General features: G+C 48.4%; 1 protein-coding gene across 2 annotated transcripts in view; it reads left to right on the forward strand.

Moving 5' to 3' along the window:
* The window catches only part of dnah9 (dynein, axonemal, heavy chain 9), a 147,424-nt gene that overhangs the window by 52,281 nt on the left and 73,372 nt on the right, over window positions 1-21,771 (forward strand). Inside the window, exons 41-50 of one of the 2 annotated variants that reach the window (XM_030339717.1) lie at window positions 715-823; window positions 1,226-1,373; window positions 1,963-2,137; window positions 3,464-3,637; window positions 5,108-5,315; window positions 7,071-7,236; window positions 10,139-10,241; window positions 11,821-12,060; window positions 19,411-19,572; window positions 21,413-21,609. In XM_030339717.1, the coding sequence (XP_030195577.1) occupies window positions 715-823; window positions 1,226-1,373; window positions 1,963-2,137; window positions 3,464-3,637; window positions 5,108-5,315; window positions 7,071-7,236; window positions 10,139-10,241; window positions 11,821-12,060; window positions 19,411-19,572; window positions 21,413-21,609 (1,682 nt within the window). Of the gene's footprint in view, window positions 1-714; window positions 824-1,225; window positions 1,374-1,962; window positions 2,138-3,463; window positions 3,638-5,107; window positions 5,316-7,070; window positions 7,237-7,899; window positions 7,934-10,138; window positions 10,242-11,820; window positions 12,061-19,410; window positions 19,573-21,412; window positions 21,610-21,771 lie in introns of those variants that run through there. The other variant, XM_030339718.1, reaches the window with a different exon arrangement.

Here is a 21,771-nt window from a genome sequence, read left to right on the forward strand (position 1 = left end):
TACGCTAATTATTGAATCATATTAATCGCAATTCATGCAACTATTTTTTTTCTGCTACAAATAAAAACAAGTTTAAATTTGCAAACTACTGCAAAAGGTTGCTTTTAAGTCAATATATTGTTTTATTCACGGTTTTACGTTACACATGTGTTTGAGCATGAATAAATAGGATTACCTACATCTGTCTGAGGTAGACTGAATCCTGCCATTGTCCTGCCTCTCTACAGCTTCTCCCTGGCTTACATTTAGTCAGACTTCACTTTAGTTCAACTTTCCAGGTCAGCAGCGTCCAATAGCGCTGCGTCGTTCTCCAGCCCTCCCTGCCATACATTATTAAAGCCCTCATTCCAGTCCGCATCCAGGGTTCACCAACCAGAACCTCGTTGTTTGCGAGGCAATTAAGCCAAGATATTCTCTGCCCTTATCAAAGCGGCAATATGCATAGACCCAATCAGGCTCTGGTATAGCATCGCGCTGGTTTGTTCTGGTGTGGTGAACGTGGGCAGCGCCGTAGTGTGTGTGTGTGTGTGTGTGTGGATACCACCCAGTGATCTGAACTGCAGGCTTCCTACCGTCCTTGTTCGGTGGGTTTCTCCCTAAAAAAAAACCTGGTCGTTTCGGGACGGACCCGGGGTTAGGGTTAGGTCAAAAAACATTATGATAACATTACCTTTTTGGGTCGTGCTACAAAAATGAACCGGAGCTCTCCCACAGGTGCTGACCCTGGCCAGTAACGAGCGCATCCCGCTGAACCCCACCATGAGGCTGGTGTTTGAGATCAGCCATCTGCGGACGGCCACGCCCGCCACCGTGTCCAGAGCAGGTACCACACATACGCACACATATGCGCAAACTTCTGCACACACACACACACGTATGATCTCACGCATACACATAAATACACACACGCATACTAATACACATGAATACAGACACACACCACACGCATATTTAAAATGTGAATATGAATCCATCACAAATGCACAGACGCGCGCACGCACGCACGCGCACTCAGTCATAAACAGTATAACATGGATACGAATCAGCACACATATAAAGACGTACACACACACACACACACACACACACACACACACACACACACACACACACACACACACACACACACACACACACACACACACACACACACACACACACACACACACACACACACGTCAATGCAACCGGGACTGAACCCAGAGTGACTCTTCCATCCCCTTAGGCATCCTCTATATAAACCCAGCAGACCTGGGCTGGAACCCACCGGTGTCCAGCTGGATTGACAGGAGGGAGGTCCAATCAGAGAAGGCCAACCTGACCATTCTATTCGACAAGTACTTGCCAAGCTGCCTGGAAACCATCAGAACAAGGTGAAGGCGCACCATACTATCCCTTAAATACTTCCTCATTTTATGTCATTATTCACTGTATGCATATATGCACATACTATGAGCATAAGAAGAAATGGGAGGTGAACAAGTAATTGAGAAAAGTTTATTATTCGCTTTTTTGCAATTTTTGAACGCGGAAAATCAAGATTGATTTTCATGGAAATCTTTGGTGACTCCTCGAGATGGGTATTTGACAAGCAATTAAATTAGTTAAGGCAACCGTTTTGTCAATGTTGACAACGCACAATTTGAAGTTTCAACAGTGTCTTGTGTTCCTGAGTGTTTAATTTCTTTAATGCCTGTGAAGCACTTTGCTACTTGTCTGTTTAGTGTGTTATCTAAATAAACTTGACTGACTGACTCACTGACTGACTGACTGACTGACTCACTGACTTCCTCATTAAAGATGATGTTTGGTCCAGTCCTGGTCCTGGCTCCTCCCTCACTAAACGTGATGTTTGGTCTAGCCCTGGTCCTGGCTCCTCCCTCTCTAAACGTGATGTTGGGTCTAGTCCTGGTCCTGGCTCCTCCCTCTCTAAGCGTGATGTCTGGTACGTTTTGGGTCCAGGTTCAAGCAGATCATCCCTGTGCCGGAGCAGAGCCTGGTGCAGACGCTGTGCCACCTGCTGGAGTGTCTGCTGACCCCGGAGAACACGCCCGCCGACTGCGCTAAGGAGCTCCACGAGCTCTACTTTGTCTTCGCCACCGTCTGGGCCTTCGGGGGCGCCATGTTCCAGGACCAGGTACGCTAGGCCTTCGTCTCCATTAGCTGTACTCGTATGTGATTTTTGTATACCTTTTCCATCCAGTTGAGGAGGAAAGGCTTTAAGTAGAGATGGGTAAGGTGTATTGCGTGAGGTGGACTCGAATAACAAAGGCACATCACATCTTTTAAAGTAAAACCATAGCCTGTTCACGTTGGGTCTCTCTGTTCCTTTGATCCCCTTTTATTAGGCTGCACATGTACCAACATAATTAATGTTTTAGCATGAGAATGGTATTTCAGTACCATTTTAATTACTCTAATTAAAGTGGTACTGAACATTCTCATGTTAAAAACATAAAATTGTCTTGGGTTGAGGGTTTCTGTCTAGGACATACACCGGTTAGGGTCTCTAATAACTCGAAAAGAAGAGCAGGTCAGTCTATATATCTTTGAATTCTTGGATCAAATGGGATCTCAGAAGGGATTTCCCAGGTCCGTTAGGCTTCAGGTACGTGGTAAAGATCCCAGGAAGACCTCTACGCGTCTGCTTCATCCACAAGATATTAGCTAGCTCTAAAGCGGCCATCTTGGACAGGAAGTGGTGGCTTGGCGGGCAGGATTTAAATCAACCTTTTCTCGAAAGGCGTGGCTGGAAATTAGCCTGTGGTTGGTGTGGTTGCTGAGCTACTTGCTAAGCTAGAATTTCTTTCTGCTATCAAAAAAAGGAGGGAGCTCCACTTTATTTTCCCATCAGAGCTGCATTTAAATGCTAAGTGGTTTTATTGACTGCAGCGCCGGGGTTGGGTTGGTGGGTGGAGGAGACCTGACAACAACGTGGGTGTGTATGTGAACTCGTGTTTGTCTACACGTGTGTGTGATTGTGCGGGTGTGTTTGTGTGTGTGCGTGCATGTGTTTGTGCGTATTTGTTTGTGTGTGTGTGCGTGTACATGTGCCTGTGTGTGTGAGTGTGTCTATATGTACCCGTGTGTGTGTGTGTGGGTTACCTCTGTCTGCCTAAATGAATTGGGCGTCATATCTATTTTGTGCTTTCAGGTGTCACATCTTCCTTATGTAATTTACCTGTCTGCCAGGTTGCATTCAGCACAACTGGGAAAATTACCCACACACACCTTCCCCCGTCAGTATCTATGAGGCAAAAGTGTGGAGGAGAGAGGAGTCATTATGTAATATTGACACGTAACCCTACAGACCTACCCTTTTTCCCATTTCAAACCTTGTGTGTGTGTGTGTGTGTGTGTGTGTGTGTGTGTGTGTGTGTGTGTGTGTGTGTGTGTGTGTGTGTGTGTGTGTGTGTGTGTGTGTGTGTGTGTGTGTGTGTGTGTGTGTGTGTGTGCGCGCCAGTTGGTAGACTACCGGGTGGAGTTCAGCAAATGGTGGGTGACTGAATTCAAAACGGTCAAGTTCCCGTCCCAGGGGACCGTCTTTGACTACTACATCGACCCTGAGACCAAGAAATTTGAGCCCTGGTCCAAAATTGTGCCCAAATTCGAAATGGACACGGATCTGCCACTTCAGGTATTTGTATTTCTAAAGAAGTCGCTGTCTCTCTCTCTCTCTCTCTCTCTCTCTCTCTGTCTCTGTCTCTGTCTCTCTCTCTCTGTGTCTCTGTCTCTCTCTCTCTGTCTCTCTCTCTCTCTGTCTCTCTCTCTCTCTCTCTCTCTCTCTCTCTCTCTCTCTCTCTCTCTCTCTCTCTCTCTCTCTCTCTCTGTGTCTCTCTCTCTCTGTGTCTCTGTCTCTCTCTCTGTGTCTCTGTCTCTCTCTGTCTCTGCTTCTCTCTGTGTCTCTGTCTCTCTCTGTGTCTCTGTCTCTCTGTCTCTCTCTCTCTCTGTGTCTCTGTCTCTCTCTCTCTGTCTCTCTCTGTGTCTCTGTCTCTGTCTCTCTCTCTCTCTCTCTCTCTCTCTCTGTCTCTGTCTCTCTCTCTCTGTGTCTCTGTCTCTCTCTCTCTGTCTCTCTCTCTCTCTCTCTCTCTCTCTCTCTCTCTCTCTCTCTCTCTCTCTCTCTCTCTGTGTCTCTCTCTCTCTGTGTCTCTGTCTCTCTCTCTGTGTCTCTGTCTCTCTCTGTCTCTGCTTCTCTCTGTGTCTCTGTCTCTCTCTGTGTCTCTGTCTCTCTGTCTCTCTCTCTCTCTGTGTCTCTGTCTCTCTCTCTCTGTCTCTCTCTGTGTCTCTGTCTCTGTCTCTCTCTCTCTCTCTCTCTCTGTGTCACTGTCTCTCTCTGTCTCTGTCTCTCTCTTTTGTCTGTCTCTGGCTCTCTGTATCAATTTATTTTTTTGGGGGGGTATTTGTTGGATGTCTGTCCATGTGTGTGCTTGTCTGATGTGTGTGTGTGTGTGTGTGTGTGTGTGTGTGTACGTGTCTGTTGTGTGTGTGTGTGTGTGTGTGTGCTTGTCTGATGTCTGTTGTGTGTGTGTGTGTGTGTGTGTGTACGTGTCTGTTGTGTGTGCGTGTGTGTGTGTGCTTGTCTGATGTCTGATGTGTGTGTGTGTGTGTGTGTGTGTGTGTACGTGTCTGTTGTGTGTGTGTGTGTGTGTGTGTGCTTGTCTGATGTCTGTTGTGTGTGTGTGTGTGTGTGTGTGTGTGTGTGTGTACGTGTCTGTTGTGTTTGTGTGTGTGCTTGTCTGATGTCTGTTGTGTGTGTGTGTGTGTGTGTGTGTGTGTACGTGTCTGTTGTGTGTGTGTGTGTGTGCTTGTCTGATGTCTGGTGTGTGTGTGTGTGTGTGTGTGCTTGTCTGGTGTGTGTGTGTGTGTGTGTGTGTGTGTGCTTGTCTGATGTCTGTTGTGTGTGTGTGTGTGTGTGCTTGTCTGGTGTGTGTGTGCTTGTCTGATGTCTGTTGTGTGTGTGTGTGTGTGTGTGTGTGTGTGTGTGTGCTTGTCTGGTGTGTGTGTGCTTGTCTGATGTCTGTTGTGTGTGTGTGTGTGTGTGTGTGTGTGTGTGTGTGCTTGTCTGGTGTGTGTGTGCTTGTCTGGTGTGTGTGTGTGTGTGCTGCAGGCCTGCCTGGTGCCCACCACGGAGACCATCAGGGTGCGGTACTTCATGGACCGCCTGCTGGAGCACCGCCGGCCCGTCATGCTGGTGGGCTCCGCCGGGACCGGCAAGTCGGTGCTGGTGGGCGACAAGCTGGGCTCGCTGGACCCCGAGAGATACACCACCAAGAACGTCCCCTTCAACTACTACACCACCTCCGCCATGCTGCAGGGTAGGTGGAGCTCCTCCGCCCGTCCGTCGGCTGTTCAGCGGTAGTTACAGCCATCGCTCGCTGGTTTCCCGGCCAGTGGATCAACGTTAAATCAATGTACTTTAATTCTTTAATTGATAAACGATATCATTAATCATCTAGCGGTGCGTCTAATCGAAAGCCGATGTCTTCCGCGTCTGCTGGTCTTCATATCCGAGATCAGGCTGGGGTGAATTGTGTTCATGGACTCACTGCAGAACGGGTCAATTGACACCAAATCAACATCATTAATCTATATCAGAAATGTTGTTATTTGGTGAGGAGCAGTTTTTGAATGTCATTTCTTAGGAATGGTGTAGCCCTCCCTCAGCTATTAGTTAGAGAAATGCTCTTTGACCATATCTATTTTGAGTTGACTGCGTCTGCCTCTGTATGAGACAATTTCAGTCTAGACTTGTTCCTGACCAAACGGGGTATCCCTTCCCTGATTGCTTTGGGGTATCCATCCTGCTGCACCATTTCTCAATGTCTGAGAAATGTAGGGAGGGAGCGAGCAGAGAGGGAGGGAGATTATTTTAGTTGTTTAATTTCAAAGTCATGCTTTCCTCTGCCGAGTTCTCTTTATCTTTCCAGTTCTGGAATCTCACCAACCGCACCTTTTAGCATTTAATCTTTGTCATCGGATATGTTTCTCTGTTGATCCTGATCCCTCAATTAAATCCCAGTGCCAACATTAGCTCTGAAAAGGTTAAACACATTCTTGTTGCTTGCCGGAAAGCTTTTTATGCATTACAGTTTAAACTGTGTGTGTGCTCACCTTGTTAAAGGCTAGAGGCGCAACCCATCTTACACAGAGCTCCTTCAAAGCTCTCCCTTTGTTTGAACAGCTGGGAGTTTATTCTGTCGTTCCCTCCTTTCATGTCTGCAGCAGCCTCTGTTCTGCCTCTTCTTATCTCCTCCACCTTCCAAAGGAGGTTTTCGAGGGTCCAAATGAGGCATTGAAGCCTAACAGATTTTGGAAAATTGTTTAGAGATCCCATTGCATTAGATGTATTTTAAAGTTCAAGAAATACTGAGCTGAGTTTTTTGAGATACATGACGTCTTACCCGGTAGGGGTATTTTATGGACCCTTTAATTAAATGATGTGGTTCTGCAGTTCTACAGCTAATTCCATTTATCATGTCGGATACAACATATTGTAGAATAATCATAGGAAAACAAAATAAAAGAAAGGCCTAGAATAAGACCTAGCATGAATAGGCTATGGTTTTACCTTGAAATTTGCGATGTGCCTGTCTTGTATGACTTGAAACGTGACAGTCCATCACTCGTAATACACAAGGCCTTACCTCCGCGAATACCCTCGCTGGTCCTACTCAAGATCTGTACCCCTTAGCTCCCTCTCTTTTTGCGTTTTCACCTCTTTTTCACTCTTTGTAACGCCATCCTAAGGGTCAGCCAGATCATCACGCAAGTAACAAAGCACTCCCTTCAGTTTCTCTCATGACCAGCACTGGTCACGGGTCTTCTCGGATACACTAGGGTCTTATACCCAATGATGAACAGACCCGAGACCCGCAATAGAACCAAACTCGACCCAGACCCAGCTGGCCATAATCCAATGTGGACCAGAGGGACCGGTCGTTTATAGAACACGTTTGTGCAGACCCATGAAGAGCTCTGCTGTCCACCGTCCTCTCTTCCGCGTCTCCTCTCCTCCGTTCTTTCCTTCTCTTGATCAACTCTCATCCCCCCCCCCCCCCCCTCCCCCCCAGCCGTGCTGGAGAAGCCCCTAGAGAAGAAGGCGGGCCGTAACTACGGACCCCCGGGCAGCCGCAGACTGGTGTACTTCGTGGACGACATGAACATGCCGGAGGTGGACGCCTATGGGACTGTCCAGCCGCACACGCTCATACGCCAGCACATGGACTACAACCACTGGTGAGTCATAACCCCTACCGCCACATGGACCACAACCACTGGTGAGTCATAACCCCTACCAGCACATGGACTACAACCACTGGTGAGTCATAACCCCTACCACCACATGGACTACAACCACTGGTGAGTCATAACCCCTACCGCCACATGGACCACAACCACTGGTGAGTCATAACCCCTACCACCACATGGACTACAACCACTGGTGAGTCATAACCCCTACCAGCACATGGACCACAACCACTGGTGAGTCATAACCCCTACCGCGACATGGACCACAACCACTGGTGAGTCATAACCCCTACCACCACATGGACTACAACCACTGGTGAGTCATAACCCCTACCAGCACATGGACTACAACCACTGGTGAGTCATAACCCCTACCGCCACATGGACCACAACCACTGGTGAGTCATAACCCCTACCACCACATGGACTACAACCACTGGTGAGTCATAACCCCTACCACCACATGGACTACAACCACTGGTGAGTCATAACCCCTACCAGCACATGGACTACAACCACTGGTGAGTCATAACCCCTACCACCACATGGACTACAACCACTGGTGAGTAATAACCCCTACCACCACATGGACTACAACCACTGGTGAGTCATAACCCCTACCACCACATGGACTACAACCACTGGTGAGTCATAACCCCTACCAGCACATGGACTACAACCACTGGTGAGTCATAACCCCTACCACCACATGGACCACAACCACTGGTGTGTCGTAGTCCAGCGTGTTATTGTTAGCTACAGCTAACGGCTTCTTCAGCAAATCAGCTCGAAAACAAACAACAAAACTTGGTATAAATATAAAGAAACTACATCAAATTATAGGCGCAGCCATCTTTCCTTGTCGATTCGTGCGGTCAACCTCGCTGAACTTGGTTGACTCTCAGAATCCCGAGATATTACGAGCAAAAGGGGGCGTGCCTCGATGAAATGCTGCAAGAAAGCTGGGAGATTTCCCACTTTCACACTTCCAACTCTTGCGGGTGGTGTATGAGGCATCTCGAACACACCATAAGAACCTTGAATACAGGGATGTGGGCTGCATTGGACAGGCAGCTTGAATGAGGGCGTGGTGTCACAACTCTAATCAAAGTCACCCTCGGATTAGAAACACACATTTCCCAGAAGAGCTGATACTGCTGCCATTGCTAATTAAATACAGTTTTTTCGTGATGCATAAATTAGCGTTTTATTCACAGTGCCATTCCAGCTTGATGTATTGCGCTGCTCTTAAGAACATCCAAAGAGCTCGATGCGTTTGAAATGGGATGAGGAATAGATGAGGAGGTCACAGCGGGGTCTCGTGCACGTTGAAACCTGAATGGATGGTTCCGGAGACCCCTGGCCGCCCCGACTCGCCGCCTGGAGCCGGCTCCCTCCACCGTTTACAGTCGCACAGACGAGACGAGTCACCACTTAGATAAATGACTTTTAAGTCCTTGAAGCGTTTCTGCCGCCGTTTGGCCCGCCAGCGGCTCTCTGGAACGCCACCAATGTTTGTATCGCTGGAAGCGGCGGCGCTGCTGCACGTCGTCTTCGGCAAGCGACGCCCGTTCTTGGATGTGATGCAAGCGTAGATAAAGAGTTGGACGTCTCCTTGAAGGAGAGGGCCAAGAAGAGAGAGGGAAAGTTATAAAGTCATCTGGATGGGAGGCGACGGGCGTCTGGACCAGACGTTGTGCCTCTCGCTCGCTCTCCTCTCTCCCCCCCTCTCTCCAGGAGTGGGCTCGCTGGTGCCCATACGGCAGATGGGGGAGAGCAGAACGGCGTGCCACTCGTGCTTTGCTTACAGTACGAGTTCTGGGTGGAAAACGTTTTGGCTGCTGCCCGTTTTTTGAGCTCGTCGTTAGGAAGATGGACTTGATAACATTGTTGGACGCGTGCCTCTGTTTAGTTAGTAATTCAATAAGAGAGAGTGATTCCCGTTTTGACAAATGCTCCCGAATTTCCATTTTGGATGATGTCCCACTGCCTCTCGTATCATTATGATCTTATCAATTTTAAATATTAAAAAATACATATCTATTTAGCAGCTCTTCAATATACAGTGGTTTGAGGCCAGAAATCTTTTAAATTGATTTTAATCATTTGTTTGACTTACTTTGAGTAAAAAAACGCTGCTTTCTTTAGAGATCACGTCATATTTTGACATTCGTGATTGGTTTTACCGGTTTAATTAGTATTTTATTAGTATTTACCAGGACACGGGGCCAAGTGGTTTGCCCACAATGCCTCCTGTACGCATCAGTACATGCCCACCACCCAACCAGACACTTCCCAGGATGAGTGCTGCAGTTTAAACCGGCCCACCACTACCTCCATCATGTCATTTCCTGCTCATGTTGCTCCCTATTGATCTGAAATGCTTTGGTGCGCCCCACAACTCCGGCCCCCCCCACGCCCAGTCAAGAGCTTTCATTTATTTTCTTTTTTTCTGCCCTGAATGTCAACCGACAGGAACTCCTCTGCCTCTATGATCTGGCCTCAGAAAAAAAAAAAAAACGGAGGCTTTTTCGTGGCTAAGCTCCCAGACAGGGCGGCAAGGGCATTGTGGACACGGATGCGCCTCTCAGACGCAGGCGCTGAGTGATTTAGACAAGGTCGGCCCATTAGAGATTTGCTGGGAGCGCTCCAAGTATGAAATTGAGAAGGAGAAGGATGTTAGGGGGCCACGATATGCAAGAGCTGAGGCGTGCCCATCGACCGGGGCACGATGGGAACTATGGGCCCGTGTATGCCTGTGTGTAGAGGTTGTTGAATAATGATGTCGTCGTGTCTTTGTGTGTGTGTGTTTTTTGTGTGTTTGTGCTGTATAATCTTGTACTTATGTAAATTGAATCGTGTGTGTGTGTGTGTGTGTGTGTGTGTGCAGGTATGACCGGACCAAGATGCTTCTGAAGGAGGTCCACAATGTTCAGTACGTCTCCTGCATGAACCCGACGGCAGGGAGCTTCACCATCAACCCACGCCTGCAAGTCTGTACATACACACACACACACTCCACCTCTCTCTCACTCACTCACCCACTCACAAATACCATGCGAACACACACACACACATACACACACTTGGCCTCTCTTTCGACCTTTCTCTGTCTCTCTCTCGCTCTCACACTTACACAGACAGCTAAAACTCCCATGGATTCCCATCAGAAGCCATGTACATGACCATTTCCCCTTCTTGACATTAATAATAATAAAAAGGTATTGCATTAGTGTCACGCTCCGTGACACCCAGAGCCATTTACATCGTGTGTGCGTGTGGGGAGGATTTGACACCTCATCCACCATGCTTGGATGACTACAATGAATCTGTCCTTCATGCGTCTGGGTGGACGTTTCTGTCTCATGTCGAGCGCTGCAGCAATCAGAAATAACGTCAAGGCCATTTCTGTCAACTTCTGGTGCTCTCAAGCAATATTTTGTTGTTTTTTTTGCTCCAAAAACGAAAGAGTGTGTATCATGAGTTTCTCAACATCCCTGTCTCGCCCCAGTTTTGCAATCATTTACGTCCTATATGACTACACTCTTCATAAATATTATTACAGACGTATATATATACCAAAAAAATGCTTCCCCTTTTTATGAAAGTTTATATGCAGTTTTTCTTCTTCTGCACCCATGTTATTTTTGCTTCTCTGTACATTTACGCCTCTACGACTAAATAGTTACTTCACGAGCCATCACCAGAGGCGGACAGAGTACACAGCTTCCTTACTTGAGTAAAAGTACAGATACCCCTTGCTAAATTTTACTCAAGTACAAGTAAAAGTACTACAGTCAGATGTCTACTTAAGTAAAAGTACTGAAGTACTTGTTTTTAAAAGTACTTGAGCATCAAGAGTACAAGAGTATGTTTTCTAAATATTGCATTACTACTGCCACAGTGCTTACATTTATGTATAGAAACGTCCTACATGGAGTTATGAAAAATGTTAACACCTTGGAGAATGTAAAAGGAATTGAAAGTAAAATCAAGTAATTTTCATCTTTTTACCATGGCAATAGCACAATAGTATACAGTATAACAGTATACTCAAGAACATAAAAACAATTGCTCAGCTTACATAAATAGGCAATATCAGAAAAGAAAATTCAGCTAACAATTCTATGTATGTGTGAGTTTCTCCGTTTTTTTATCAATCAAATCAACAATCGTCTCTCATCTAATTCTGACCATGGAGTTGGCTTTGGCGGAAAGCGAAGGTGATTGCTGATAGGCTGAAGGCTGTCCTAATCAGTTTGAGAGGGAATCACGTTTGAGAGGGAAACAACAAATTGAGGGTTTCCGTGATTTTTCTTTTCTCCTTTTATTTTTCAGAAGGAGTAACGGGTACTCACGGTTATGGATAGAAATGTAACGGAGTAAAGAGTACAATATTTGCCTCTCAAATGTACTTGAGTAAAGTCATGAGTACTCCCAAAAAATGTTACTCAAGTAAAGTACAGATCCCTCAAAATTGTACTTAAGTACTGTACTCAAGTAAATGTACTCCGTTACTGTCCGGCTCTGGCCATCACCAACACGTTTAACCGTCTCTCCTCTCCCCTCCAGCGCCACTTCTCCGTGTTTGCGCTGTCCTTCCCGGGCGCCGACGCGCTATCCACCATCTACACCTCCATCCTGACCCAGCGGCTGGGCGGAGCGGGCTTCGGCCCCGAGCTGCAGCGCAGCGCGCCCACCCTGGTGCAGCTGGCGCTGGGCCTCCACCAGCGCGTCTCCTCCTCCTTCCTGCCCACCGCCGTCAAGTTCCACTACGTCTTCAACCTGCGCGACCTCTCCAACATCTTCCAGGTGAGCAGGACGGACCGGCGGGCAAAGGTGTCTTCCCCTGCCGTGATGAACGTGCACTGCGGTACATACCTTGCGCCCCCTGACGCTCATCCCTGGAAGGAGGGATCCTTCGTTCTCTCCTCTATCCCAAGCTGTGGTCTTTCTGTGGTCTTCAAGGGGCTTTCTCCTCGCTCTTGAAAGGGCCCAGTGTGCCAGGGGGGGACGTTGTCATAGCGGGGCCCTGGGAGACTGTAACTGGGATGAAGGGATATACGTTTCAAGTGTACTTTTCTTCTTGGATGTCTGTGAACGGGCAGGTCCTTTTTAATCATGTTTTTATTCATTCGCATCAATGTCGTACTTGCAGCCGATGTCTTTCTGCCGCGGGATCAATACGGCGGGAACAGTCGGGGGTTCGGCGGGATCGCTCCGTCCCAGGCCTGCTCGTTGGCGCCGGGCCACACACGCGCATCGCTAATTCTAGCTCCTGCTTCTCGAATTTATGCGGCGTCGTAAATGTCCGACACAATATTTAAACTCAAAACGGCCACTCGTTAAATTGTTTTTCCGTTCATCAAATCCTCAAGAACACTCTGTCAGAAGGCGCCGTTGGTGCCAGCCGCGTGGCTGTTTCACCTTAATGTATGCAGTATGGGGCCCGGTATTGGGTATATATACATAGTGAAGCGACAGGGAAATGGATTGAAAGAGAGAGGGATTGACCCCGGCCTTCTCCGTATGAAAATGAACTGATATCATTGATTAAAATGCCGGGCAAGTCCATAATCGTCAGTCCATAAAGTATCTGGCTTCCCACCCGTCTCTTCCGCTTAGAAAAAGTTATTCTTGTGCCGTTTCCATCATTTTTGAGTTTTGCCCTTGGATGTGCTCTTGGGGCGAGGAAGAGTGTACCGTAGGTGTCTTATTATCATTATTACCGTATCATTTTGTATATCATGCGGGATAATCCTGCACTTTGAACCCCGTTTGTTTTGTTGTATCTGTATGTGAATGTGACCCCTGTATATCGCCGCAGATTAGCGGGATTCTCGCCAGCCATCCCAGCGGCTACAGCTCACCTTTTTTATAATAACCACTTACTTCAAATAGAAAAGATTAAATGAGTTTGCAGCAACAAATCATGTTATTGTCTTGCAGCTCAGCGAGTTGTTGATATTTGATTTGCTCTGAGTGTTTTGATGCGCCGTTGCTCGAAGGGCGGCTCCGAGAGTTAGGCTTCTGTCACTAATTTATCATCTAAATGATTATTGATTTAAGAGGGATTTTCGGCGGCGGCGCCAGAGAAAAAGTCTAAAATAAGCGCAGCAGTGGAGGGGGAAAAAAAGAAAGGGAGATTTAGGCTTTCATGGGTTTTAGTGATGATTTAATGTATTTAGATGAATATATAATCAGAGTGCAGAAGTCGTCAAGGGGAAAAGCTTTTCGTGATATTTCTGTCAAAATCCCCCAATGGTTCCTCAGAGCGTAAGACCCCCACCCCCGGTAAATACACTGCAATGTATAATTAATGCTTTAAGCCACTGAGCCAAAGAAAACCTCAGTTTTTTTCCAGAGCCTCATTCCGCCAGCTCAAAAAGGGAGTCCTGGGAATTTGCTCTGCTCCCATTGGTCAGAACAGTGATAAGAAATATAAAAGTCCACTGTGATTGAAAAATGGGGAAAAAAAGAGACTTCAGAACCTTTTTAAAGTATAGGTATTTTTCAAGCTTTTTTTGCATCATTTCATTGTAGCATTTCACAGAGCAGGTTCCACAGTTTGCTATATACAGCGCTATGGAGTGTTCTGGCAGTGTGACTGGTGTGTAATGGGTGTAATTACCATCTCAAGGCTGCAGACTCACTGACCCTCCACTGCTGGGGAGACCTTGATCACACCTGTCGTTGGCCCCTACAGTCCAAGAGCCCTGAGCACTCCGCTCAAAGTGTCTAAACTAAAGATCTTTATGTGTGCATTCCAAAACAAGTGCTCCTAAACCCCCTCACACCGGCACGTCCCACCCAGCCAACTGTCTCTGTTTTTCCTCTTTTGTTTTTCCTGGAAGGGGCCAGAAGTTGAGCTGTAGCAGCAAAGAAAGGGGCATCGTTTAAAGTTTTCTATCCACAACCTTTTGAACACCTGCGAATAAACAGCCGGACAGAAAGAGGAGAGGAGGGGAGAGGGTTATATTGCAGCTCAAAAATTCCCACCCGTTATTAATTTGCTCAATTGAACTTTTTTGTTTGAGAACATTTTATGCAACTTTTTAGTTTTTGAGGAAGTTTTATAAACTTTTTATTTGATGCAGGGCCAACTCCCAGATGGGGACTCGGGTTTGTGACTTGGGAAACGTCATTGTGGTGCATTAAGCTAAAGGAAATGTCTGAGGAGATTAATATCATTCCTTGCTAGACCTTATGCCTTCAGTGCGCAATAAGCGTAATCATTGACGCCTGAAGGCACACGCGTACGTCTAAGATTGAACAATTTTCATTAACAATTGAGAATCACGCAGTAAAATCTGTTTGACCATTTATTCTATATTAACACACGATGCGTAAGTGAGAATGGAACTAGGTCATTATCCAGAGCCTAGTCACCACAAAGGAGGTAGAGGATCAAGAACAGAGTAGCTGTCTGCTACACTGTCTGCATATTGAAAAGTTACAGAGCATATACATTGCAAAACTGTCACATGTGGTTATATGTTAAATCGGGTTGAATCGGTGCGGGGTGTGTAATTTCCTTACAGTCTGGCGTATTATCTGTTATAGCTCCTTTATACTAGACTCTGTAGTGCTCTGTATTTAAAATGCCGTCGCACCTTTTCATAAAAGTGCATTTCTAAGAAATCAAATCCACAGAACTTAAATATAATCAGCCCACAATAATAATTGATATAAGAAGCTTCACATTAATACTGAAAAAAATACAATATATGTTAAATGTAGATTTATCTCCCATAATTTGTATTATATATTTTTGGACTTGACTTGGATTTGCGACCAAAGACTAGAGTAGAATTGAACCTGCAACCGGAGTCAGGGGACTTGTTTTAGGCTCGTGACCACAGGCCTGAGTCTTGACTTCGACACGCAAAAGCAACTTAAGCATCTCTGGGCCAGCGGTGCCCTCTGTGGCCTGGCTGTCGATGGCCGCGAGCTCCCTCAGATGCTCATGACGGCAGAGATAATTGGGACAGCTCAGAACCGCGCCGCCGTCTCGTGCTTCCTAAACGACACACACGGAAACTGCAGCCAATGGCGAGCCATCTCATTACCTTCAACTCTAATGAGACCAACTCGGAGACGGTCGCAGTTATTAGGCCCGCAACACAAGAGCGTACTCTGGGGGAGCTTTTGTAGACACTGTCAAGGTTGCTCTTGAGGATGCGGCGGTATGAGGACATGTTTCTGCTGGGCCGGTTGAAGGGAAAGCGACCCGGGCGGATTGTTCAGAGACCTGTTAAGCAGAGGATCAAACGTTCAGAAGCTGCTGTCTGAAAATTGGCCTTAAGTGCCTGACTTGTTTTATTTACTCCTTCTCATCTTCAGGCCAAGCTGTCCGTCTCTCTCGCCCTCTCTCGCTCCTTCGTTCTCCCTCTCTTCCTCCCCCTTTCCCTCTCCACTTTCCATCTCCATGACCTGCCGACTTTCTTTGTTACTCTCTGCAGCTCTTACTCCACCCACCCCCACCCCCAGCCCCAGCCTGGCTCCGTCTGCGAGACGTGCTCCTGTCAGAGGAGGTGCTGTGCTCGTGTCCATTAGGCCTGAGTGGAGCGTCTGGTCTCCAGTACTCACTTAATGAGACAAGACAAAGGGCTCATCCCACTCTCCCGAACCGGGAGCGTGTGGTCGAGTGCCGCATCACTCATCTCCCCGTAGCTCCGCTACGTGTAGTTAGCACCCCCCCCCACGAACGACCGGGAGGCCAATCAGAGGCTGGTCTTCCTCTACTCGACCATGGGTCCCCCGCAAATGAGAAGGGAAGAGGAGGAGGAGGAGGATTAGGAGCGCTGGCGACAAGGCATGTCTGAGGGAGGAGCAGAGGGGGAGAGGGAGAACAATGGGAAAGAGGAGTGCTGAACAGGAAGGAGGAAGCGGCAAGGAGAAGATGGGAGAGAAAGAAAGAAAGTAAATGCTGGACTCTAAAGCAGTGGGGGGGGGGGGGGGTGTGTGTGTGTGTGTGTGTGTGTGTGTGTGTGTGTAGTGCTCTCCGAGGTCCTCAGCAGCGAATATTTGTAAGCAAGAGAGAGAGGGGGGGGGGAGGAGGTACCGTTCTGGTCTCACTGCAACTGTCAGATTCTACACACACACACACACACACACACACACACACACACACACACACACACACACACACACACACACACACACACACACGGCCCCCCACTCGGACGAGGTAGAGAGAGAGGGAGATCCCTAACTTTTCCACCATCCAAACAAACGATTGCCGTCAAAGGGCTGAGATGGGATGGCGGTGGTTGCGGGCTTGAAAGGGAGGGGAAGCAACACAGAAAGTTGCCCGTATCCAGACTTTCATCGGAAGTTGTTTCAGGGGGGTGTGGTCGTCTGCAGCCGCCGTCTGATTACACAGGGCCGGCAGATTGGAGCCGGTGCCGATGTTCACGATCAATACGATGTAATTAAAAATCCACGGATTAAAAGTGTGATAGTGAGGTGGAGGGGTTTGGATAATGATGAGTCGTTTCCGTCTACGGATACGCACGCACACACGCAGACACACACACTCGCACACTCACACCTAAACACCTACACACCTACACATTCACAGACATGCACGCACACACACGCGCTCTCTCCCGCTCTCTTTGTCTCTCACCTGCACACGCGCACACACTCACACTCAAGCAGTATTCGGTGCTTTGATTTAAGGCCATTAGGCAGTAGAGAAATGGAAAAGAAAATGTGCAAAAATGTAGTCTTTGGCCGACCAGGATAACAAGGAGGCTGTGAAGGAGCAGCGTTCAACTCTCTCAGAATCAGTTTCCCAGCAGCGAGCGATCCTAACCTTGCCGCATGTTTTAATGTCCTATCCCGCGCTCCCAATGCATACAAGCATGCACGCACAACCGAACACACACTTGCATCTCTATCTCACGCACACATAAAACACACACCCACATTTGCATCTCTATCTCACACACACACACACACACACACACACACACACACATACATACATACATACATACATACATACATACATACATACATACATACATGTATGTACATACCTTTGTACATACAGCACATCAACGACACCCAATTACACGTACATAGACACACAAGCACACGCACAAACCTAAACCCGCAAGCAAACAGAAGCAAGTACGCAGACACGCGCACACACAAGGACAAGTACACGCACACACACACACACGGACACACACACACGGACACACACCTGCACCATCTGCCCCATTACACAACAATCATCTGGGAGGAGGGGCGGCAGGGGGGGGCTGCTGACTGAACCACCCTCGTCCTTACGTTAACACACACACACACACACACACACACACACACACACACCCCTCCCTCCGCCATCTCTAGCCACGGGCGCTGATGCTTGTTGATCAGGATAAGTTATTCGGCTGGGAAACGCGTAACATCTGTTAGCCCGCAACAGTGCCTCTGGGGTGAGACGGGAGGGAGGGAGGGGGGGGGGGGGAGGGTGGGAGGGTGGGAGCGGAGGGACGGGGGAGGCGGTGATACACCTCTGCCGGGCTCCCTCCCATCCATCCCATCGGGGCGTGGGAAGCAAGGATAGTCGCACCTCATCAACCACAGGCTCCTGCTACTGTGGCCCCAGTGTAGGAAAACACCGTCAAGTAGCTGCTGCTGCCGCCTCCTACACACGGCACGCCGCCATGGGAGATGCATTAATTAATCACAGAGCATCCCATAATACAATGCTTGTCTGCTCAGGGACAGGCCTCTTTTTCACAGTTATTATTTTCCCTGATTATATGTTTTAGCTTGTCGTCAGAGTATCCCATCATGCAACACGTGTCGAATCGTCACGGTTGAGCAGACAGTGAGGAAGTGTTTGCCTTTCGTGATTATATATTTCCTAGCGAGGTTGAAGTTGCACTTAGTCTAAAGGACATATCGCAATCAAGATCAGACAGACAAAGTGAGGCTTTCTTTTGGAAACAATCTTCTCAATGACTGAGCAATGACTTGTTTGATTGCTCACGTAAAAACTAAATCATACACTTCCTGCTCTGGCTTGCAGAGGGTCGAGGTTCTTTTCTGTTATATTTTTATTTTAAATATAACTTATTTATAATGGGCAGACATTTTACCCGGGCGGTGAAGGGGAGGGGCTGACGCTACCTGGTACCGTATTGGCCAGTTTTATATTCTTATCCCGCCTTAAAGGCATTTCCCTCCAGTTAACAGCCTCGGTTACAGCGAGTACAGAAGTGGCGGCCGGGCGTTCGAAGAAAACAGAACATTCCGGCGTTGAAGGAGGTTTCTTCTGGAGGGGGTTGTTGAAGGAGCGGCCTCCCGCCTGTCGCTGCAGCCTCAGCGAGAGAAACACTACAGACTGTCGTTGTTGTGGTTGTTGGTGTTACAGATGTTTTATAGGCGCGAGATGTGAACCGCCCTGCTGTGTTCTCAACCCCCGCCGGCGGTTTGGGTCAGAAGGGAAGAATGTCACGCTGCAAGCGCTCGCCCAGATCCACCCGCTCTGCCTCTGAAGCTGTGACACTTCACATGTCCCAGAGCTTCCCTTTTGTCTCTGGCTCTCGCGCTCCCTCTTGCTCTATCTCTAGCTGTCTCTCTCCCTCTTGCTCTCTCTCTCTCCCTCTTGCTCTCTCTCGCTCCCTTTTTTTCTCTCTCTCTCGCTCTCGCTCTCTCTCGCTCTCTATCCCTCTTGCTCTCTCTTGCTCTCTGTCCCTCTTGCTCTCTCTCTAGCTCTCTTTCTCGCTCTCCTTCTCGCTCTCCTTCTCGCTCTTACTCTCTCTCGCCTCCTCTCTCTCTCTGTTGTGACAGTAAATTTACATTACCATGCACAAAAGTATAACATAAGAGGCAAATTAATAATGGTAAAGATTTTATAAGGTCATCTATAATGTAGTGTATTACAAATGTCAATGTACTAACATGAAAAGTGAAGCCATAAAGTGTTATAATGTGGTAATAGGGCAGATTAACTTTATTTAACTCAGTCCTATTGGTTGAGTTAGACAATATTCATTGTTGACGCCATTCTCTCTCTGTCTCTGTGTGTGTGTGTGTGTGTGTGTGTGTGTGTGTCTGTGTGTGTGTGTGTGTGTGTGTGTGTGTGTGTGTGTGTGTGTGTGTGTGTGTGTGTGTGTGTGTGTGTGTGTCTGTCTCCAGGGCATCCTCTTCTGCACCAGCGAGTGTCTGAAGAGCTCCATGGACCTGCTGAAGGTCTACCTCCACGAGTCCAGCAGGGTTTACCGGGACAAGCTGACGGACGAGCAGGACATCCAGGCCTTCAACAAGCTCCAGACTGACACCGCCAAGAAGTTATACGAAGTAAGCCCCCCCCAAAAGAACCAAACATTTCCTTCTTTTTTAGTTTTATACCAGGTTCATCCGATTGGTGCAAGGTTGAAGGGCTATGCAGGGGGCGATGGAGTGTGAGAACCCCCTCCCCCCCTCCCCCACACACAACCTCCCCAAATAAAGCCCCCAGTAGAGGAAGAAAGGAGGGAGCGGTAAAATCATTAGGGGCAGCCCCCCCATCCCCATCAGTGGTCCTGGGCAGCAGGAGAGCCGAGGAGGAGCGGAAGGGAAGTGGTTAGGAGGGCCGGGGGGGGGGGGGTGGAATACTAATAAGTGAGTGTGTGTGTCCATTTGTGTATGTGAATGCCGGTTTTTGTGTGTGTGTGCGTGTGTGTGTGTGTGTGTGTGTGTGTGTATTTACCAGTGTGTGTGTTTGTGTTCGTGCCTGTGTGTGTGTGTGTGTGGGTGTGTGTATGCCTGTTGGTGTGTGTGGATGTATGTGTGGATGCCCATGTGTGTGTTTCTGCGTGTGTGGAAGTGTCTGTGCCCATGTTTGTGTGTAATTGCCTGTGTGTGTGTGTGTGTGTGTGTGTGTGTGTGTCTGCCAGTGTGTGTGTGTGTGGTGTGTGGTGTGTGGTGTGTGGTGTGTGTGTGTGTGTGTGTGTGTGTGTGTGTTTGCCCGTCCGTCCGGGGCAGTAGGCTGTCATGGCCTGCACCGTCAACCCAGCAAATTGGAACACATTTTAATGGTTCTCTGACCACCTCTCCTCCCCTCCCCTCTCCATCCCTCCTCCGGCTCACTCACCCATACAACTCAGGCCTCTTCCCGATCCGTCTGCACTACATCCTCCCCCCCTGTCCACACCAGCTCTGCCGCAGCTCGTTGGCCTTCGCTGCAATGAGAGAGAGAGAGAGAGAGAGAGAGAGAGAGAGAGAGAGAGAGAGAGAGAGAGAGAGAGAGAGAGAGAGAGAGAGAGAGAGAGAGAGAGAGAGAGAGAGAGAGAGAGAGAGAGAGAGAGAGAGAGAGAGAGAGAGAGAGAGAGAGGATTAAATGCTACACCGTGCTTTACACCGAGTTATAGTAAAGTCCTCCTGACAGACAGCTCGTCCCCCACCCGTTTGGGGAGAACACATCCTGGTTGTCCTGTCACTCGGTTCGGGGGGCTCGTGCCGACAACACACGGCCGGCCCTGACAGAAGGCTCTCCCCTGCCGGCCACACAATGTCGGTGCGCCGGAACGCCGTCCTCCGCTCCGAAAACAGACTCAAACCAAAGTAAAATGGAGGACATTAACGCCCTGGATTCACCACCAGACGAGTCGTGACGAATGCAAACGGGCCCCGTCTCCGGCCCAGTGTGTCGGGCGGTCTGGCTCTGTTTTAGAGTGCTCTGTTGACACTGTGATGGGGTTGGGCGGGGCGCTATGAAATGCCAGGGCAAGAACACGATCTAGGTCAGCCCAACCTGCTGCAAGCCCAGCTGTGTCCTTGTCCCCACTGTTTAGGCTGAGGGCTCCCGTTCTGCTGGCAGGAACATTCAGCCCTCTGTCTCTGTGTGTGTGTGTGTGTGTGCGTGTGCGTTCAGGCATTTGTGTTTTGCTTTCGGGCGGTGTGTTGACTTTTGTGTGGGTGTGGGTCATTGTGTGCTATTTTTGAGGGTCGCTGGGTTGTTGTGTATTCTCGTGTGCGTGTGTGTTCATATGTCGTGAGACGAGTATGTGTGTGTTTGTGTGTTGCACGCGTGTTGTGTGTTGCGCCGGCCTTGTTGTGGTCTATTTTTCGAGGGACAACTCCACTGCGTTTATTTCTCCATGTACTGGAGCCCGGACACCAGTAGTGAGTCGCTGGTCTGTCTCCCCCCCCACCGTAGGACGCAGACGAGACTCTGGAGCAGGCCCAGCAGATGAACCTGTACTGCCACTTCGCCAAGGGCCACGGCGAGCCCTGCTACCTGGCCGTGGAGTCCTGGGTCGACCTGAATAAGATCCTCATGGAGGTGATGGAGGGCTACAACGAGGTCAACGCCGCCCTCAACCTGGTGCTGTTCGAGGACGCCATGGCCCACATGTAAGGGGCGGAGCGCAGTTAATGCAAATTATCATTGGTCTCAGATCCAGTTTCACATGATTATTATTATTTTATTTTTTTTCATGTATTATTATTTTTGATTCAGATGATGATGATGATGATGATGCCGTTTTATAATTTGGGTCCATTATCCTTCTATTG

This window comes from Gadus morhua, chromosome 18, assembly GCF_902167405.1.
Source record: "Gadus morhua chromosome 18, gadMor3.0, whole genome shotgun sequence".
In the NCBI taxonomy this organism is placed as follows: Eukaryota; Metazoa; Chordata; class Actinopteri; order Gadiformes; family Gadidae; genus Gadus; species Gadus morhua.